Source organism: Rhamphochromis longiceps, linkage group LG7 (genome assembly GCF_057381845.1).
Source record: "Rhamphochromis longiceps isolate RC_006_pf linkage group LG7, R_longiceps_female_GT1.1, whole genome shotgun sequence".
NCBI lineage: Eukaryota > Metazoa > Chordata > Actinopteri > Cichliformes > Cichlidae > Rhamphochromis > Rhamphochromis longiceps.
This window is the reverse complement of record NC_140563.1, coordinates 46,428,251-46,450,278: the sequence shown is the minus strand read 5'-3', so window position 1 is coordinate 46,450,278 and position 22,028 is coordinate 46,428,251. Positions and strand designations below refer to the sequence as shown.

The window sequence follows — 22,028 nt, the reverse complement described above, 5'->3', positions numbered from 1 at the left end:
CGCTCTACTCATCAGTTTTACCCAGCAACATACAGGTCAAAGGTTAAATTACTGTCAACAAAACATTTGTAATAGTGTTCAAAACATGCCATGACATGTTTTGCTTACCAGTAGTTTTCAGGAATTTAGGCAGCGCAGTTACAAAATAAATGTCAACACTTATCTCAGCACAATAATCGCGGTGTTTATTTTGTATGTCATGGCCACAAATGCGTCACATGACAGGAACATTTCACAGTGACTTAAACCAATCAGTCAATGTTAATTCTGTCTATTTATAAACTTATTGGTGCGGTCCAATAAGTTTATAAAAGTGCCAACATGCTGTGCTGCAGCTGGTTTCTTAACAAAACACCAAACTCTGAGCACTGCAACATCTAAAACATCTGGCTTAATTGACTCCTGAACCTGCTGGTATAGAGCCAAGGGAGCAGTGACTTTGAGGTGCGTGGTAACAACATAAACAGGGCTGAACAGATAGTGATGCCAGTGATGTGACATTCAAAATGGAACTTGGAAGGACAGACTGTAGAAATTAGTGGTAGGTCAGTAGCTTGTCAAACACATGAATGCTTTATTGGCAATCTCTTCTTCCCAAGAAATGCAAATAAAAACATCAAGGACTTTCTTGATAAGTTGTTGAAACAAGGGTTAATTGAAGAAGTCTAACAGCATAAGAAAAAATACGTATATTTCAATATATATTTTGAGTCACTGCATGTGGGATTCAGGTGATGTTGGACATGGTGGCAGCTTCATCATATTAATTCCTGTTTTTCACACTTTTTTTTTTTTTTAAATCTAAAATTAAAAAAAATGCAGAGAGTAGATGTGGTTTCTCTTTCACTGTTTCCAGGGAACTTCTCTACCCACTAAGCTCAGCTTTCAATACCATAGAAATGCGGAATGGGTCATGAATTGTTTGGTGTGCCTCCATTTTAGTACTTCTTCAGTATCTTTATCAACATCATACAGAGTATTTTGAATTCTTCTCTGTTGGCCTTGTTTATTTGAACGTTTTTGCCATGGTGACATCGAAAGGGAGCATATAATTGATTTTTATAACCTGCTCTTGTGTACATTGTTTATAACGGTCTGTGATACATGCACACAGTCTGAATATTATTGAGTTGTGGCAACAATGGATCAGGGTTACAGTTAATTTCCAGAGACCTGCACAGGATGCGACCTTGTTTTGTTTCCCCTCCTTTCTTAAGAGTTCTGAGTGCCTGCAAGTATCCGTGGGGCATCCAGGAAAAGGAATGTCGATTGGAGGAACTTCTTCCTCTTGACATGTGCTGGTCACCCCTACTAAGTCCATTGTGTCCTTCAACTTTTCTGTATAGCTTAGGGGTTATCAGATGGCTAACATTAGGCTACTGCAGGGCTACCAGAGGAAGAAATAATTTTGATTTTTAAACAAAATAAGGAAACAAAAGTTCACAAACTTTTATTTCCATACAATTTAACTTGGATCCTTTTTTGGTATTGTTAATGTTGTCAATATTGTGATTAGCAATGAGCAAATTAGGGGTTTTTCCCAAGGAGAAGTCAGCATTTTCATAGAATCATTATTCTACCAAATAAATGGCACCAAAAATTTGGCTTAGTAGTTTTCAGTCTTGCCAGGTGACTGACAGAAAGTACCAAAAGAAAAGACTAACCTCACTGTGATGGTTTCCTTTCAAATCCAGTGTGTTGATGTAGAAAGACAAAAGTAAGCTATTGAGCTTCCAACATGTCAGTGTGCTACTTCTATTTAAGTAAGTTTTGCTTTTCCTAATGAGGAGATAGGTTTCTGTTTCCATCAGGTTCAGGTATCATTGGCATTATTAAATTTTAATTCTACGAAAGCGACACAATAGGTTAGGAATGGTTAAGCCCGTTGTCTCATTACAGTGAGTAGATACCAGCATTAAAGTTGCACAGCTGGAATTACATTACTGCTTTACCTCACCATAGCCAGTGTCCTGTTTTTACTGTAATAATGATCCTTGTTATATCTCACTGAAAACTGATTCAACAGCCTTACTTTAACACTCTGGGATGCCATACATACTTTTAAAATGTTTTCAATGATTGTGGTGCTAATTGTGTAAGTGGAAGGACAGGATTAACTGAATCAAGAGAGGTCACCAGAGTGAAGCCCACACATGAAAAAGCTTGATTACCACTTCAATTGGCAGTAAAATCAATTGGCAGTCATACTTTTGTAGCAAGTCTCAAGCTTCCATTATTGTTGATGCTCTGTACTGTTATTGTTGAATGTTGAATTATACTGTGCCAGATGCTTGATCTTAAGAAACCAAATCTTTTCACATTTTTTTTCCTCTTCAGCAGCTGTTTTAAAACTTGAAAATTTATTGGTTGGACATACAGGTTTTCTTTTTGAAGCTGTAGGCTAGTTCTTATTTTGCTGTAGAGAGAATAAGGTGAGGTAAACTAAGGGTGGTAGCCTCAAGCATACAGTTGTGGTTATAAGTATACATGCAGATATCAGGCATGAATGTCATGTTAACTTTGGGCTTGCAGTGATTTCTCTGAACTGTTTTTTTTGTTTTTTTTTTTTATTCCCCCCCCCCCCCCCCCCAGGGTGATTGTGCAGCATACATCTTTTAAAACACAAGAATTACATGCAGAACTTTGATGAAGTCATTTTGGATCTTCTTTAAATCACACAGGGTTAAAGGTTTACTTACTGGCTCAAATATGTAAGTACATCCCCATTATGTTTGGTTAAACATTCCTTAGCAAGTTGGACTTCGACCAGCTGCTTTTGGTAGCCATCAACAAGCTTCTAGGATCTTTCTGGCTGGATATTTGACCACTCTTCTTGGCAGAATTTGCTAGAATTAATTTAATTTGATCATTTTCCAGGTACAAACCATGGCTTTTAATCATAGTTCACAAATTGTTTATAAGGTCGACGTTAAGGCTTTGGTAAGACCATTCCAAAAATTTAATATTAGCCTTTTTTTATCTGTTCCAAAACCAATTTTGATGTGTGTTTGGGATCATTGTCTTCCTGGAACAATGGAACATCCAACTGTGTCCAAAGTTCTCTTGAGTTAAAGTGAAGTTGAAGAATTTGGAGGTAGTCCTCCTTTGTTATTCCATCCACTTTGTGCAATCTGCCAAGGGCAGCAAAACAGCCCAAGAGCGTGATGCTACCACCACCATCTTTGATAGTTGGTACAGTGTCCTCAGGTTTGAAAGCTTCACCTTTACTCCTCCAACCATAACTGTTGTCATTGCAACCAAATAATTGTGTCTCATCTGAACATAAAACTTTCTTCAGAAGGCGTTTGGCTCCTGAAGGCAAATTTAAGTAGAGTTTGAAGGTGTCGATTTTGGATCAAGGGCTTCTTTCTTGGTCGTCCACATTGATGTAATCCTGCTTCACTATGGACAGTGATGCTGGTGTTCCAGCATTTTTCAGGTCATTGGGGTTAAACTGTCCCTTTGGAAAAGTGGTGACACATTCAAGTAACTTGGATTTGTGTACATTTTTTTTGAAAGATGTATTTGTTTAGCAATGGCTCCTTGTGTCAACTTGTGTAAATGTTAGGTCATCACTGAGTTCCTTGGAATTCCCCATTGTTCTGAGTATTGGTCAGTCCAATGAGTGCTATCAAACAAATCATTTTTATGCTGCCAAAGAAAAACCACCAGTTGTAGTCATGATCACTAAAAGAATTTAATAGGCCTTGGTCTTGCCAATTTAAAAGATATTGTAGAACCTTGTGCACCCAGTTCTTGTTTTTTTAAAGTCATTATAGATGTATGCTGTACAGTCATTCAGCCCTGGAAAAAGAACAGTTCATGAAAGTCATGAAAACCCACATACCGGTAATTGCCATGACATCTATGCCCATGATGGCTGTATGAGAACTTCGCAACACACCTGTAGTTTATCCATTTTGCGTGATAGAAAGAGAAGCCTCAACATGCTTTTGTTTTCTCAGTAAAAATAGATTTTTCACAGTCCATGGGCCTCACTAGGTAGGAGATTTTTGGCATCACTGAGGTATTATAGTCATCCCATTTTTGGAAAAGAATTTGAAATCAAATCTGTATTTCTTCTTTGCCAAATACCCACCATTTGAGGCAATAAATCATTCCCGACAAATCCCCTTCCAGCACATTGGCTGACAAATATCTTTGTAGATTATCTCTGTCAATCACAACCAACACTAGAAATAAAGCTGCTGTCATAATATCACACTGACATTGTTTACTGGGCTGCTGCCTGGGATTTATTTCATTTTTATTTTTTCGTAGATAGATGAGTTACTAGCTGTCACACAGCATGTTTTTTTAAGCATTTTTTAAATATTTCTATATTAATTACTTGATACAAGAGGTATGCTGTTTTCTTTTGTAGCTCCAGTGTTATTTGTTTAATATCAAATCAGATGATTTTGACCTCCAGAGCTCACTTTCTTTCCCATATTTCTGTTTCCCACCCACAGCCCAGTGTTTTGATAGTCAGCTATATCGAGTCTGCAAAGGCAGCGGCTCAGTTTGGCTTCTACCAGAAAGCAGAATGGAAACCAGACGACTCAATGATAGCTGTGGCGGTAAGTACACCCTTTGGCAATGTCATATCATATTTGCAGTTTGACTGATCAGCTTACGTTCTCCCCCAAGCTCTGTTACTGCAAAACACTAAAGTTGATACCAACTGCAGAAATGTAGTTTTGACTGAGTTTCCCTGGGACAAATTGTGTCGCATATTAGAGTAAACATCAACACATATTTTTGAGATTTTTTTTTTTCTTTTCAAGTGCTATCAAACAATCATATATCACAATTATGTCCTGGTTAAGCAGCCTTTTCTGGCATACACAAACATATGTCTTTGAGGGCTGACTGCTCACATAAGCACGATTGGTTCGCATGCAGTTAAGGCAAAGAGTCTGTGCTGCCTTCTTACAAGAACTCTGCCTGTTTCTTCTTCTCCTTTTTTTTTTTTTTTTTTTTTTTTTTTAATAGGCCATTTGATTTTAGGTGTGAGTAAATTAAACCCAACCTTAAGAAACAAGTTAAAAGTCAGAATTGGTTGCAAGATCAAAACTTCTTCAGTGTGCAGAAAAAAACCCCAGTTAAAAAAGGTCAAAAGCAAATTCATGTTGTGTAAGACAGCGGTCCCCAACCCTCTGGGCCACAGCCCGTGAGTCATTTGCTACCGGGCCGTGAGAGTTGAGCCTTGGGTGTGGAATTTAAGGTTTTTATCGTTATTTTTTTTTTTTTTTTTGTCGTTTTTATTGTTAACTCTGTTTCCCTGGGTCTTTTCCCGTGTGTTATGAATAAACCTTCTTTTTTTCTTTTTTTTGGTACCAGTCTTGGTTTTATTTTGTTGTATTTGTCCATGACACCTTAAAGGCCGGTCTGTGAAAACATTGTCAGACAAAACTAGTGCATGGCGCAAAAAAGGTTGGGGACCGCTGGTGTTAGATATAACATGTTGCACCCAGGAGTGGGTGATACAGCTTCAGAAGTATATCACAATATTTAAAGGAAATGTGCAATACATTTTTTTGACTACATAGAAAAAAATTTTGTGAACAGTGGTTTTTTTTGTTTGTTTTTGTTTTGGATGCCCACAAGTAGCAGCATTTATGAGTGTAAATAAATGGGTGTTTTCCATCCTCCTTTTGCACTGAGCCACTTCCTACTTTGAAGAGCGAGTCGATTGAAAAAGGTGCCACCAGCAGCAGCAGGAGCGTTATGGTGCTCTAGTTGTGACACAACGTAAGTCAAAAGTTGACACAAACGTAGCCTCGTTATCTTTCCTTGAAATTTAAGGAAAAGTATAACATGATTGCGTAACATCTTAGTTTAAAAATAACTAATGCTGAAATGTATCTTCCTTCCTCTATTGGTTTGTCTTCGATCGAGTTTTATAACTAGCTCCTTAAAGCCCTGCTTTTCCACTACGTAACCAAATCAATAATTTCCATCCACTGTTTGCTCTTCGTGTCATGGTGGGGGGATCATTTGTTTACTTTTTGGTTGCACGTCACCAGCTGCTAGCATCTCGTCATTTACAGCCTGATTGTGCTCAACTGTATGTTTTTTGCCTCAAGTGATGAAACACGTTAGTTGTTTCCATCTTTAGTGGGAGCAGTGCTTTGTTGGAGGTTATTGAAGTAGCTCCCTTTTTAGTTTACTAAAGTGTCATCAGAGGCTGACACACGGCTCTTGCTGTCAGACTTGCCTGGTTGGACACACTAGGGAACATACAGTGGGGCAAAAAAGTATTTAGTCAGCCACCGATTGTGCAAGTTCCCCCACTTAAAATGATGACAGAGGTCAGTAATTTGCACCAGAGGTACACTTCAACTGTGAGAGACAGAATGTGAAAAAAAAATCCATGAATTCACATAGTAGGATTTGTAAAGAATTTATTCGTAAATCAGGGTGGAAAATAAGTATTTGGTCACCTCAAACAAGGAAAATCTCTGGCTCTCACAGACCTGTAACGTCTTCTGTAAGAAGCTTTTCTGTCCCCCACTCGTTACCTGTATGAATGGCACCTGTTTGAACTCATCATCTGTATAAAAGACACCTGTCCACAGCCTCAAACAGTCAGACTCCAAACTCCGCCATGGCCAAGACCAAAGAGCTTTCGAAGGACACCAGGAAAAGTATTGTAGACCTGCACCAGACTGGGAAGAGTGAATCTACAATAGGCAAGCAGCTTGGTGTGAAAAAATCAACTGTGTGAGCAATCATCAGAAAATGGAAGACATACAAGACCACTGATAATCTCCCTCGATCTGGGGCTCCACGCAAGATCTCATCCCGTGGGGTCAAAATGATCATGAGAACGGTGAGCAAAGATCCCAGAACCACACGGGGGGACCTGGTGAATGACCTGCAGAGAGCTGGGACCAAAGTAACAAAGGTCACCATCAGTAACACACTACAACGGCAGGGAATCAAATCCCGCAGTGCCAGACGTGTTCCGCTGCTGAAGCCAGTGCATGTCCAGGCCCGTCTGAAGTTTGCCAGAGAGCACATGGATGATACAGCAGAGGATTGGGAGAATGTCATGTGGTCAGATGAAACCAAAGTAGAACTTTTTGGTATAAACTCAACTCGTCGTGTTTGGAGGAAGAAGAATACTGAGTTGCATCCCAAGAACACCATACCTACTGTGAAGCATGGGGGTGGAAACATCATGCTATGGGGCTGTTTTTCTGCCAAGGGGACAGGACGACTGATCCGTGTTAAGGACAGAATGAATGGGGCCATGTATCGTGAGATTTTGAGCCAAAACCTCCTTCCATCAGTGAGAACTTTGAAGATGAAACGAAGCTGGGTCTTCCAACATGACAATGATCCAAAACACACCGCCCGGGCAACAAAGGAGTGGCTCCGTAAGAAGCATTTGAAAGTCCTGGAGTGGCCTAGCCAGTCTCCAGACCTCAACCCCATAGAAAATCTGTGGCGGGAGTTGAAAGTCCGTGTTGCTCGGCGACAGCCCCAAAACATCACTGCTGTCGAGAAGATCTGCATGGAGGAATGGGCCAAAATACCAGCTACTGTGTGTGCAAACCTGGTAAAGACCTATAGTAAACGTTTGACCTCTGTTATTGCCAACAAAGGTTATGTTACAAAGTATTGAGTTGTATTTTTGTTATTGACCAAATACTTATTTTCCACCCTGATTTACGAATAAATTCTTTACAAATCCTACCATGTGGATTCATGGATTTGTTTTTCACATTCTGTCTCTCACAGTTGAAGTGTACCTGTGGTGCAAATTACTGACCTCTGTCATCATTTTAGGTGGGGGAACTTGCACAATCGGTGGCTGACTAAATACTTTTTTGCCCCACTGTACATGCGCGGTTGAAGTAAAAGTTTATGCTGGGATCGGTGTTTTACATGACTGTCTGAAATCGCTAATAACATCTTTATGTGTATTATGGTTAGTTTGTGCAACATTAATCACTTTTCTTACCAGTGAATCTCAATATTTGATAGACACAGATGATGACTGTTGGGATTTGTTACATATGGAGATTTAATTAGTGGTTCTAAGATGCTTGTGGATGTAGCACTTTTACAATAATATTAGTATGACTAATAATGTGTTTGATCAGTTGAAGTCTTTGTTGTGGAGTCTGACAGCAGTGGGGAGGAAAGACCTGCGAAATCTCTCCGTCTCTGTCTCCTTCAGCCTGCCACTGAAGGAGCTGCTCAGTGCTGTCACAGTCTGCTGCATGGGGTGGGAGATGTTGTCCAACAGGGATGACAGCTTAGCCGCCGTTCTCCTGTCACTCACCACCTTCACTGGGTCCAGAGGGCATCCTAGAACAGAGATGGCCCTGCGGATCAGCCTGTTCAGTCTCTTCCTATCCCCAGCAGAGATGTTGCCACCCCAGCAGACCACACCATAAAAGATGGCTGAGGCCACCACAGAGTCATAGAAGGTCTTCAGGAGTGGGCCCTCCACTCCAAAAGACCTCCGCAGCAGGTACAGCCTGCTCTGACCTTTCCTGTAGAGGGCATCTGAATTATGAGTCCAGTCCAGTTTGTTGTTCAGATGAACACCAAGGTACCTGTAGCTGTCCACAGCTTGTCCATACCTTGGATGTTCAGTGGTTGCAGTGGAGGATGTTTGTGCCTGCGGAAGTCTACCACCAGCTCCTTGGTTTTACTGGTGTTGATCTGTAGGTAGTTCAGCTGGCACCAGTCCACAAAGTCTTGAGTCAGTCCTCTGTACTCCTTGTCGTCCCCATCAGTGATGAGGCCGACTATTGCAGAGTCATCAGAGAACTTCTGCAGAAAACACTGGGTGGAGTTGTGGGAGAAGTCTGCAGTGTAGATGGTGAAGAGGAACAGAGCCAGAACCGTTCCCTGTGGGGCCCCCCGTACTGCAGACGACTCTGTCCGACACACAGCCCTGAGTCCTCACATACTGTGGTCGGTCGGTGAGGTAGTCCAAAATTCAGGTAGTGAGGTGATGGTCCACTCCAGAGTTCTCCAACTTGTCCTTCAGGACCGTGGGAAGAATAGTGTTGAAGGCACTGGAGAAATCAAAGAACATGATTCTCACAGTGCTCTCCAGGTGAGCGAGGGAACGATGTAGGAGGTGAATGACGGCAATAGCACTGAAACACAGTTGCTGAGCAGTCCACGTCATCAGACATCACTTTCAGTCACACATACTGCAGCGTTAACTATGGTGTGATATTACTGTGAAGTTTGCATGTTTAAGGTCTATAATATAACAGTAAATATAACATTAAGTCAAGAAAAATAACACTTTGTGGATAAAAATAAGGCAGAATCGCACAAGCGACATAAACCATATGGCCTCGCTATTCAATAATAGATATTTTAAAGATCATTTTGGGTACCTGTTGTGAGTATTTGTACATCAGTGTTCACAATTCTGGCGTTTTTGATTGAAAAACATGAACTCTTGACATACTGTCATGTCCACGTGTTTCAAAAAAGCAAGTTTGAAGCTAAACACGCTTTGACTTGTGTCAGGTCTACAACTTTCAAAAGGCCACAAGCAGCTCCGGGTTTAATGCTGCACGAACGGAATAGCCTGCAGCATTCAAAAAGTCTACTGCAGCTGTTTAAGTAAATAACGGCAAAACATCAACAACGACGCGAAGAATTGTAAAAGTGTCGACAGTTAGAGATAATTTAGACAAGATTAACTTGAGAGGGGCTCAGCGTGCTGAAAAGCACAGGGAATGTCGAAGGGGGACTAGTTGCGGAAGAACAGAAAGGATTTTACAGTGACGCAACAATGTCTGTGCTGTGGTTACACTTTGCTCCTAATCTATAGTGTCATACTTTATCCTTTGCTGAACACTGATTAAGTATGCAGTTGGCTTGAAGTGAAGCAAATTGTTCTCTGCCAAAGTGGAACTGTAATGCCCTGCCAAACCAGCCTGGCCTCATTGCAAAAAAATAAAAATAAAAATTAAATGGTCACAAAAAATATCTATTTATTTGACTCTTTTTATGGACATCAGGGACGACTTTATAACTAACGTATATCAAGAGGAAGTATATTTTGTGTCTGTAGCACGTTGTCTAGATTCTTCAGTGGCCATGCTTTATTATGGTAACAGAGACAATAAAGCTTTAAAGAAATGGCAACTCAAACCATATTTTTGTGTGAGTTTTTGTTGCTTAAATGTAACCATTTTAATGATAATTTGGGAATGGTGGAGTGATTCACTCCCCCACCCCACCACTCAAGCCTTCAAATTTGGATTTGTTTGGGAGTGGGGTTTCACTATTAGGACAAAAATCATTTTGGTGACCAAAAAAAAAAAAAGAAATTTTATGTTAAAGAGCACTAATAAGTAGATTAGAAGTTGTACAAAATGATATCACGTTTGTAGAGATGTTATAATTGTCCAGAGGATCTTACCATGTTACTCCCCTGTCAGATAGGACGTAGAAAACATGGTAATGTCTGCGGAGATGAAATGTTCTTCCACCATCTGTTAGCATTTAAGCACACATGCTTATTGATATTAGTTTAGACAGATATTTCCTTTACTGTCACATCTCCACATCTTAAAAGTGTGTGTGTGTGTGTGTGTGTGTGTGTGTGTGTGTGTGTGTGTGTGTGTGTGTGTGTGTGTGTGTGTGTGTACATCTGCACGTGTACATCTGCACGCTGTAAAGTATACATTTTCAATTGTAATCACTGGTACATGTTGCCTGTGACCCCTCTCTGTGTTGAACTAATGTCTTCTTCAGCAACGTAACAGACGGACGTTGCATCTGTTCTATCAAACATACTGATGCACATAAAGAAGGATGAGCAGTGTTAGTGGAATCGGGCTGTTTCTCTTTTTGCATGCAAGATAAGATAGAGCTTGTGGGGATAAATGTTTGATAGGAGCTCATCTCATATATTATCATCTAGTTCCATTCAAAATTTCCTACCTTGATACCTGAGCAGGAATGCCTACTGTACATACAGGAAGTCATTGGTTACAGTTGGTCATGATTGTTAGCTGAGCTACTGGGATAACTGTCTGATGGAAGTGTCAGGTTGAGTAACCTCACAAAACAAGTGTCTAAGTCAGAAGATGAGTCAAGCGGGTTCTAAAGGCCATGTGATCAGCAACACATAGCACGACTGCCAAGACAGAAAACAAAAGGATAGGCATCAAAACAACCGGCACACAGAGCATTGATTCATTAGGATCATTAGTGTCTGCTCCAAAAAATCCACTGCTTTGTGTTTGGGTGTGCTAGTATCCATGCTTGCAGAGGCATGCAGCCAGAGGATGAGGAGTTTTAATTGTGTAATTTTTATATGTACTTTGAGTTTTTTCTTAATATATACACTAACTGGCCACTTTATTAGTTACACCTTGCTAGTTCTGGGTTGGACCCACTTTTGCCTTCAGAACTGCCTTTATTCTTCACAGCATATATTCAAGAAGGTGCTGGAAAAATTCCTATGAGATTTTGGTCCACATTGAAATGAAGGCATCACGCAGCATCACGGGCTTGATGCAGATTTGTTAGGTGATACATGATGCAATTCTCTAATTTCACAACATGCCAAAGGTGCTCTTTTGTATTGACATGTGGAGACTGTGGAGGTCATTTGAGTGCAGAAAACTCGTTTTGATGTCAAGAAAACAATTTGAGATGATCTGAACATCATGACATGGTTTGTTAATCTGCTGGAAGGCACCATCATTGTGGTCACATAGGGATGGATGTTGAAGTAGTTTGGCTATTCTCCTTCGACCTGTGGTGTTAACAAGACATTTTTCACCCAGAGAGCTGCTGCTAACTGGACATTTTCTCTTGTTCCAACCATTCTCTGTAAGCTCTAGAGATGGTTGTGCAGGAAAGTCCCAGCAGTTTCTGAAATACTCAGTCCACCAGCAACCACATTCAAAGTTTTCTTTCTTCTCCATTCTGATGCTCACGTCTGTAAAATTTCTGTAAAATCTGTCTCAAATAATGCTATGTATGGTCACTTTGCCACTTGGCTATAAATGGCAGAATATCCCCTGTTTGTGTTTTGTGGAGTTTGGTATACCTTAGTTAGATTCCCTTGCATTTCCATGTAAAAAAAACTGTCAAGGGCACAATACATTGTTCAGAGGTGTGGCAGTGTGCTCGTTTGTCCCAAAACACTACCTCTTGTTCTTGAATCCGTTCTGCAGAATCAGGTGTTAAAGAAGCTGCTCCAGTGTACAAATACTGCAGTGTGCAAAGCAGATACGCTTATTCAGCAGATGCTATTTTCTGATTGGCTTTTACATCTTCCGAGCTAGAAAATATGGGGAATATGCTGGTAATCCCCCCCCACCCACCCCCCCACCCAAAAGACAGTGGAACAAATATTAGTGCAATAATCTCACCTCTCTTTCTCACTCACCTTTTTTCCTTGCTGCAAGAGTGCCAAAGTATACATGAATGAATGTTATGAACGTGTCTGAGAAAGCAGTAAGTCCCAGGCTCGGTCTGTCGGCACAACAGGGAGCAGGTGCAGAAGTTAAAAATACTAGGGCCCACACACCACTCACTTCCTGGGTTTACTTACTGCTGAAAGGAGTTATGTTCATGCACTTCATTTGTTTGGCAAAGATGATGCAACCATAAGAAGTCATCGAGGCTTACAGGTCTCAAGTTTGCTTGAAGCATTCACAGGATTTGTGGTGTCTTGACAAGCTGCTTATTCACAATGCCATAAATCCTCACACCTTCATTAGCACTGCAGTGTAATTATAGAGGGAACAGATTTGGACTGCAGAACAATAAAAGCCACCATTGCCCAGGCAGTAGTCCTTAATTCAGCTACCAGCTGTTTTCCAGATGTTTGACTGCAGGCCTTGAGGCTAACTAAACCATAGCTATGACTATCTTTAGCTCAGTGTGTGTCTGTGAGTATGAGAATGACAGAGAAATAAGTAAAGCAACTGACAGAGCAGGGAGAGGGATGGACTTCTGCGTGTGGTTGGCGTCAAGAAAGGATGACGTTCTTCAGACACGGGAAATACTTCTTACCATTTAGCTTTTCTCGTGTGTGTGTTTTGGGATCTTTCCGAGGCCAACGTGTTCCCTCTCTGATTTTAGTCTCTCACACTGCAGCACTCAGGAAAGTGTTTTCACCAAAGACTGACCAAGAATACGGTGCAATTTTCTATCACACAGATGCACAACATACATAGTTATATTACTAGCATACATTTATAAACACATTCTAAAATGAAAAAGGATTAGGGTCAAAAGGGTTTCGTTTTATTTTGGTTTTTAAAGAAGGAACTGAAAGCTAAAAGTAAAGAGTCAGCAGTTTCAGCACTGTATCATATTTTGTAAACACAGGCAGCGCTCATTCCTGTTTTATCTTTAACATTCTGTGTGTTTATATAATGCGTGTGCGATTGTGCATGTTCGTGTCTATGGGATAATGTGGCTTGTTATAAAAAGTGCTTTAGATGCTCAGTTAATGCGGAAAAGCGCTATATAAAAGTAACCGTAAACTATGTCCTATAACTAAAATATAGCTGTAATATAGCTATATATAAATGTGATTATGTCCTATATAATTAATATAATAATAATAATAATCAGGGCTCTCAAAATTTCAAAATCCCTGGTAGCCCTTCGGGCAGGGACTCTTCAGTTTTTGGTAGCCCAAAATAAATGTAAGTAGCCCGAATAAAAAAAGAGAGCAATTTTTTGATTGATGTTTTGTTTCCTGTTTTGTTTCCTTTACAATATTATACATTAAAATATAATATTGTAAAGGAAACAAAACATTAATCAAAAAAATGTTGAAAAACAAATTACAACATTGTATAAAAATTACAATCATCAACTCAAATACTTGGTTCTAATTGAACAGAAATTTCTATGAACTTGTAAGAACTGTAGGACATGAATCAGTCTGTGTCAGATCCTGACTTTGAAATTTCCGCTGAAGTCACGGGTAAGAGACAAGTGGAACCAAGATCGAGGCCATTTGCTTTTTGAAGTTTGCAAAGACTGCTAAATTTTGCCAGTGGTAGTTCACTCTTTGCAACATAGTACGCTGTTCTAAACAGATTTTTCAGGTTTATTTTTAGTATGTTATTTGCAATTGGTGTTTGTTCTGGGAAAGATATTGCAGACTGAGCAATAATGCATTTCTTGCATTTCTCATGGGTTCTAATGGGGGCCTTTCTTAAAATGACTGGTCCCAGTAACAAAGGCGCTTGTCGACTCAGAAATCGAGAGAAAACCAACAACACACCCGGCAGAACATTATGTTATTTACACGGGTACACATAAGTGGTCCGCATGTGCGCATTCGCTGTCAAAATAAAAGACGCGCACCAGATAAGAAGTTGCAACGCGCGTTTGCGTCCATATAAAAAGCACTGTTTTTGTCCGCTAGAGTGGGATTTTCACGGCACATTCCGCACCACATCTCTGTGCGTTCATCATTTGTTTGAAGCCAGCTCACCTCCTGCAACCACTTTTCTGAGAATACGCGCTTCTTTTGTGGTTCGGACTCCTTCTGACATTTGTTTGGAGGTAGAGGAACACCAAAGTAATTGCTTAAAGGAGCTTCTTCGACATCTTTAAGAGTTCTAAACAAATGTCTGTCCTCCTCCAGAAAATCTTATGTATGCAAACACGCGTTGCAACTTCATATCTTGTGCGCGTTTTTTATTTTGACAGCGAATGCGCACCTGCGGACCACTTATGTGCAGCCCTGGTATTGCAGCCACAGAAATTCTTTTGTCCATGAAACCATAAAGCTGCACTTTCTTTTTGCCTTATAGTCTGATTTGTCATAACTTTTCCGTTTTGTGGTAAGCTTTTCTTTGGCTGTCACTTCACCCTGACCTCTCTTATTTGGCTCAGCAGAACTAAAATATATATCCTGCTGCTTTTACACACGCACTCACATAAGCTCAGCGATTCTCTGCGCGATCAACCTCTCATATGTTTAAGCTTGCTGCGGGAGATTTCACTTGTCATGTTTGCATAGTAAGCTAACGATTAATAAGACGATGTCAGAGGAATTGGTGCGCAAATTATCATCACTCACCAATCAGTACTGTCGCTCTCTATACACAGTTCGCACGATTGCAAAGTGAAAGCAAAAAACAAGCGCAAATTCAAACGCGATTTCAATATGTCACATATTGACAGTGGCTCACCGATGCCAATGACATAATTACCCAGCTACATTTCTGAAAGAATGCAAAAGCATTGACATATATTTTTCCTTCCTAGAATAGCCCTACGGGCAGGGCAGAGATAGATTTTGGTAGCCCGACTGGAAAAATCGCTAGCCCCGGGATGTCGGGCTAGCGATTTTGCGAGCCCTGATAATGGATTCGATTTATATAGCGCTTTTCTAGGCACCCAAAGTGCTTTACAATGCCACTATTCATTCACTCTCACATTCATACACTGGTGGAGGCAAGCTACAGTTGTAGCCACAGCTGCCCTGGGCAGACTGACAGAAGCGAGGCTGCCATATCGCGCCATCGGCCCCTCTGGCCAACACCAGTAGGCAAGTAGGGTAAAGTGTCTTGCCCAAGGACACAACGACCAGGACAGAGAGCCCAGGGATCGAACTGGCGACCTTCCGGTTACAGATGCGATTCCCAACCCCCTGAGCCACCGTCGCCCCGTTATGTAGTTATTACATAACTACATAATTATAACTATAAAACTATATCATATATGATAACATCCTATAACTATATATTGTTGGTGCATTTAGTTTACAACTTATATTGAGTTACTGTTACTTTTTGTCAAGTGTAGTTTGGTACACTTGTTGCAGTTAATAATTTGAGCTTTATTTTTGAAGTAATGAACTCCTCTGCACAAAGAGTCATGTGACTGGTGCTGTGATCTTGATTTCAGTTATGTGTTGTTTAGGTGTTTATACTAGTGGATGTAAGTAGTGGTTTCCGGTGTTGGGCTGTTACAGGCCCTAAGAGTGAGACTCTCATAGCGATGACTGTTTCCCAGTCGGGTCAGTGTGTAAGTGTACTGGGCACAGGAATGCAACAAAAAACAAACCAAACAATCAGAAACAGACTTGATGAGGGTGGCCTGAGGGCCTGACGTCCTCTAGTGGCTTCTGTGCTCCCTGTGCGGCACTGTGGAGCCAGCTTGCCACCACTCACGCTCTGCGCTTTTCACAGACGAGAGCAGGTTAACCTTGAGTCTGGAGAAGCCGTGGAGAATGTTGTGCTGCCTGGAACATTGGTCAGCATGACCGGTTTAGTTGGGCTCGCATGGGACTGTGTATTGTTATGTTTTGACCCACCTGATGCTGCCAGGTTCAGTGTGAGACTGTCCAGGAGCTTAATTATGCTCTAGTCCCGATCTGGGAGGAGATGCCCCAGGATGCCATCCATCGTCTCATTAGGCGCATGCCCCGATGCTGTAAAGCAAGCACTCAAGCATATAAGCCCCATACAAATGAATAGTTATGTCTATAACTTCTGTTCCCTGAAGGAGAGGAAAGAGGTACAACACATAAGTATGGGATATCACGCCCTCGCGTGTCTTGGCTGAAGAAACCTTTATTCACGCCTTTAAGGCAGATGACGTGTGATGACACGCGCACGGCCCCGCCTGCATATATAGCCGCTGTCATCACAGTCATCCCTCAGTTTGATAGCCGCTCTTCACCGAGCCAAACTGCTCAGTGGGGCCACCTTGTGTTGTACCTCATTTCTCTCCTTCAGGGAACAGAAGTTATAGACATAACTATTCGTTCCCTTTCAGTCGATTCACTCGGTACAACACATAAGTATGGGACATATATACATGCCCTGCAGAGCAGCCACCGAACCGGAATCGGACCACCACATCTTTAGTGAGTGGTAGACCCAGCGGAAAGGACAGCATGAGCCACCGAAGGGGCTGTAACGTCCAACCGATAAAACCGCACAAAAGTGTGCGGTGATGCCCAACTAGCTGCCGCACAAATATCAGCTACAGGCACCCCTTTAAAAAGAGCTCATGAGGTCGCCATCCCCCTGGTGGAATGAGCTCTCACCCCGTGGGGCAAAGCAAGACCTCTGGTGCCGTATGCCAGTGAGATAGCTTCTATAATCCAGTGGGACAGCCTCGGTTTCGACAGAGCTCTACCTCTATTTGGATTAGCGAAGCAGACAAACAGCTGGTCACATAAACGCACATTCTGAGTGCGCTCAATGTAGGTGCGTAGCACATGCACTGGACAAAGAGAATGCATCCTCCTCTGCTCCTCAGATGCAAAAGGAGGGGAGCAAAAGCTCAGCAACTCAAACTCCATTGAGCTATAAAATGCAGGCATGATCTTGGGAAAATAGGCAGCATTTGGACGCAATACGACCTCGTGGCCATCAGGAGAGAACTGTGTGCAGGAGGGATGCACAGACAGCGCATGAAGGTCACCCACTCGCTTTGCCAAAGCCAAAGCGAGAAGTAATGCAGTCTTATATGAAAGAAATTTCATATCCACAGACTCAATGGGTTCAAACGGGGGCTACAAAGGGCCTCCAGCACCAAAGACAAGTCCCAAGCAGGGACACTGGACTTAAGCACGGGCCTCAGCCGGTGAACTCCTTTCAGAAAACGTATGGCGAGGGGATGTGCACCTAGTGTCACCCCGTCAAAGCCAATATGACAAGCAGATATAGCTGCTAAATAAACCTTAATTGTCGAAAATGAAAGGCCCTTATCCAGCAGCTCCTGCAGGAATGTCAAAACATCCACAATAGAGCACTGAAATGGGAGTGTGGCGGTCCTGGCACCATTGCTCGAAGGCTCGCCATTTGTAAGCGTACAAGCCTCTAGTAGATGAGGCCCTAGCGCTCTGAATTGTCGCTATCACACTAGGTGGCAAACCCTTAGCATTCAAGTTTAACCTCTCAGCAGGTAAGCATGAAGGCGCCACAGGTCTGGGCGCGGATGAAACACTTCTGCACAAGCCTGAGAGGGGAGATCCCTGTGGAGAGGAAGCTGCCAAGGACTCGCTGCTAGCAGGCTGATTATCTCTGCATACCACGACCTTGTGGGCCACCAAGGGGCCACTAGAATCAGAGAGGGGGAATGCCGACGCGCTCTCTCTAGAACTGGAGATATAATTTCTACTGGGGGAAATGCATACAGGAGCACGTCTGGCCATTGGTGCGCTAGCGCATCCAAGCCCAAGGGTGCATCATGGTCAATTATGGAGAAGAACAGGGGGCAGTGAGTATTTACCCTGGAAGCAAAAATATCTATTTGCTTCCAGGGTATCTAGGTCCCAAATCTGAGCCACTATTAAAGGGTGTAACCTCCGTTCTCTCACCAGAGGACCCCCCCTGGAGAGAAGGTCCGGCCCCAGGTTTGGGTGGCCCGGGACATGGGTGGCTCTTAGAGATTAAACTGAGCGAGGCAGCGATGAAACGCGGCCACTCTGTGCTCCGACAAACGTGCGTGGCTGGAAAGCGCGGATTCAGCGAGGTGAAGAGCGTAAGAACTGAGGGATGACTGTGATGCTATATGTGCAGGCGGGGCCGTGCGCGTGTCATCACACGTCATCTGCCTTAAAGGCGTGAATAAAGGTTTCTTCAGCCAGGACACGCGAGGGCATGATATCCCATTCTTACGTGTTGTACCGAGTGAATCGACTGAAGGGGAACTACTGAATTCCATTTTGAGTTTTTGCAATCAGAGTTTGCGTTTTTTTTATTTTTTATTATTATTATTATTTTTTTTTTCCTAATTTATGTCACTTTGATTTTTAGAGTTGCTTTAAACTCAGCCCTCTATAAGATGATCATTTTTATTACCATCAAACGATGGCGCATCCTCTTATTTCTGACATCTTTACCAGTCCATATCAGTGTAAATATCCCAGCACAGGTTTTTTCCTCCTGAGGTCTGATGTGTTTTCAAAGTTTCTTTAATTTTTTTAGCAGTGTGAATTAAGATTATGTGATTTTAGCTTCTTTAGACATCCATAATAAGTTGATGTAACTCACTACTGTTTTTTTGAAAATATTTTTATTGAAAAAAGAAAACAACAGTACTTGCGGTTACCGAAATACAATCAACCCTTCTTCATTTTCCTAAGTAAATAAACTTATATAAAACAACGCATTCTAAAACACAGCCATCAAACATGTGAGAGGAATATAACAGTAACAGAAGTGCATTTAAACAGGCAATTCCTCTAGACTAGCAAAATAAGAGATAAAGGGTTGCCACTTGTGAAAAAATTTGGCTGTGCAACCTCTCAACGTATATTTAATTTTTCAAGTTTTAAAAAAAAAAAACATGACATCTTTAAGCCACCGGGAAATAGTAGGATACTGAACAGACTTCCAATGCAACAATATTAGACGTCTCGCTAATAGGGATGTGAAAGCTATAATATCCTTTTGTGTGGAATCAAGTGTAAGTGAGCGAACAGGAATCCCAAATACAGCAATCAGAGGACAAGGATGAAGAGCTACCCCAAGAACAGTTGACATAATAGCAAAATACCCTGTCCAGAAACCTTGTAGCTCAGGACACAGAAAAAACATGTGGCTAAGGTGACAAGGAGAACGATGGCATTTATCGCATTTATTTTCCACTTCTGGATACAATTCAGAAAGTCTAGACTTAGAGAAATGCACCCTGTGTATGACCTTAGTAACTCACTACTGTTAAACATATCTTAATTTTCTGAGACAATAAATCTTCATATTTCTTTAAGTAAAAACCAGATTATAAAATTTAGTATCATACCAGTACCAGAGAGCTCTCTTTGCTGTAACAACCCAGTCTCACGACAGTTTATGAAATTGCCACAACATTTAATCTAGTGATTCATGTTCCGCATAACAAATTTCCAGTCTTATATTTGTGTCCTTGAACATGACTTTTCATCTGTCTCTTTTTATATGTACAAATTCATGTCCATAGACATGAAATGCTTTCCACTTTTAAAAGGCATTTGGAGGGTGGAGGTGGAGCAAATCATTTTGCCACCACTCACGAAGACCCAGGTTTGAGTGATGCACGTCACAGACGTTCGTTCGTATCACTCTAAAACACGCCAGTATTTAGCTTAGAAAAAAAAGATCAGGTTCCACTTCTTTTAAAGCTTTATTTTCTGGGTTGCCATGGTGACACCTACCCGCTTTCTCTGGACAAAATACCTGCTCCTGACATGAAATCTACTTCCTATTGAAATGCATTCCTTTCAAGCTGTCAGTGTTCACTGACACAAAAAACTCTCAAAACAAAACGTGACAGAAAGAAATGGACAGGTTTTTTTTTTTTGGTTTTTGGTTTTTCCAGCCGCTTCATGTTTTGTTCTGAGACTGCAGGTTGTATCAGATTTTGCTTTTTGTTGTGGCCACTCCTTGATCACAAAGAAATGTTGCATTTTGATTTATTTCCAATGGTTTATTAAAAAAGAAATGTGCTTACTGTTTACGATGCTAATGATTAAATCAATATGAATTTCCACATTTAAACAGCGCCCATTTTGCCTCCGTTCACCTGGCACTTCTACTCTTCTGAGTGTTAAACTCAGAGATACACAAGATTTACCTACCGCACATATTTCCTTATCTGCCACGAAAATAATGGCGATTTAGGTCTGTTATCGTCACCAGTCTTGTAGTTGTTCATCAAGAGCAGCACACTGATTGCCGTTCAGATAGCTAGACTTGCCATGGTTCATTTAGGACTGTTAACATCTGTGTGTACCTTGAAACCACACTCGGTAAGACTTAACACGCAAGAGCTGTAGATCAACTTTACACATCTGTGCTCTGCTATTGCATTATTTATACTTGTTTGTAATCCAAACTGAAAGGTATCTAATATTTGCAGATCGTAATAGTTTGCATCCATTTTTTTTTCTTCTCTTTTTTTGTTATAATGCACTTAACACTGCGGTGTTCCCTCGAGTTTATGTTCCTGTGTACTTGTGGAGCCTGTTCAGACATGCAGAAGAGCAGCTCATCGTGCTTTCTGTGTACACTCTTTCTGCTGACTTGTTACTTTTGCAGCAACAACTTTCAAAGTCTTTCGTTCCGCTTGCAACACTGAACTGGTGCACTTAGCAGTCAGCTATTTCCCACTTTTCATTTCAGTGTTTGAGTGGGCTTCTTCCTCTCTTTATTTGACTTTTTTGTTCTTTAGTCTGTCCTTTCTGATCTTCCTCTTTTTCTTGTCTTTTTTAAATACAATGCTAAGTCACAGCTTGTGCTATCAAGCTGAAGAAGAGGACGATTTAAGTGACAAAAGTGAAAGCAACACACCAGTGCACTGAAGTCATTTGATAATAAATGATCGATTTCTCTCATGAGATTCACTTTTTCATAAGACTCTACTGATCACAACATGAGCACAATAGGATACCAAACCTGTTACTCTGAGGTTTCTTTAGATGCATCCTGTTTTACAGGCCTGTTTAAAAACATTTCAGGGCCTCACTGTTGTCCATAAATGCTGCAGCTTGAGTTTGTGACTGCTATTAGTGAGACGGCATAGATGGAAAAAACAAAAGTGACTAGCAACTTCCCCTGCCCTGGGTCACTGACTGCCTTTGAATTGCAGTGCCTGCTTGTTTATTGGGTTTCAGCTGAGAATGACTGGCATCCTGCCTCTTCCTGTACTGTTATATGTGCATGTGTGAACCCACCAAGAGTCCTAGAAACACGGGATGCATCCCAATTGAAGCCTTCGTCTGCAATTGCTTTCATCACGAGCGCTCACTTATCAGATAGGACAGGTTGAAATAAAGCTAATCAAAGGCCCATGAATGGATGAATGGATGTCTGAGCGCTTTTATGTGTTAGTGTGATCAAAACTACAGGTTAAAGGGAGGAGATGATAAGAGTGGGGGACACTACTGAAGTTCATCATGAGTTGCCAAGTTTTTCTGCTTCTGCAGCTTCCCTCCCATCTTTGATATTTCAGCGAGATTCCCTGCAGTTCACATGCTAGTGTCCCTCGCATTTCCATTTTTATAAATTTCCTCGGGGGGAGAAAGCCTTGTTTGTTTACTCCATGTTATAACTGGC

General features: G+C 41.4%; 1 protein-coding gene across 3 annotated transcripts in view; it reads left to right on the top strand.

Annotated features, from left to right (window-relative positions):
• Positions 1-22,028, top strand: part of ric1 (RIC1 homolog, RAB6A GEF complex partner 1) — a 46,658-nt gene that overhangs the window by 1,248 nt on the left and 23,382 nt on the right. For 2 of the 3 annotated variants that reach the window (XM_085413914.1, XM_085413913.1), the window contains exon 2: positions 4,473-4,580. In XM_085413914.1, coding sequence (XP_085270040.1) covers positions 4,473-4,580 — 108 coding nt within the window. Of the gene's footprint in view, positions 1-2,592; positions 2,712-4,472; positions 4,581-22,028 lie in introns of all 3 variants that reach the window. The other variant, XM_085413915.1, reaches the window with a different exon arrangement.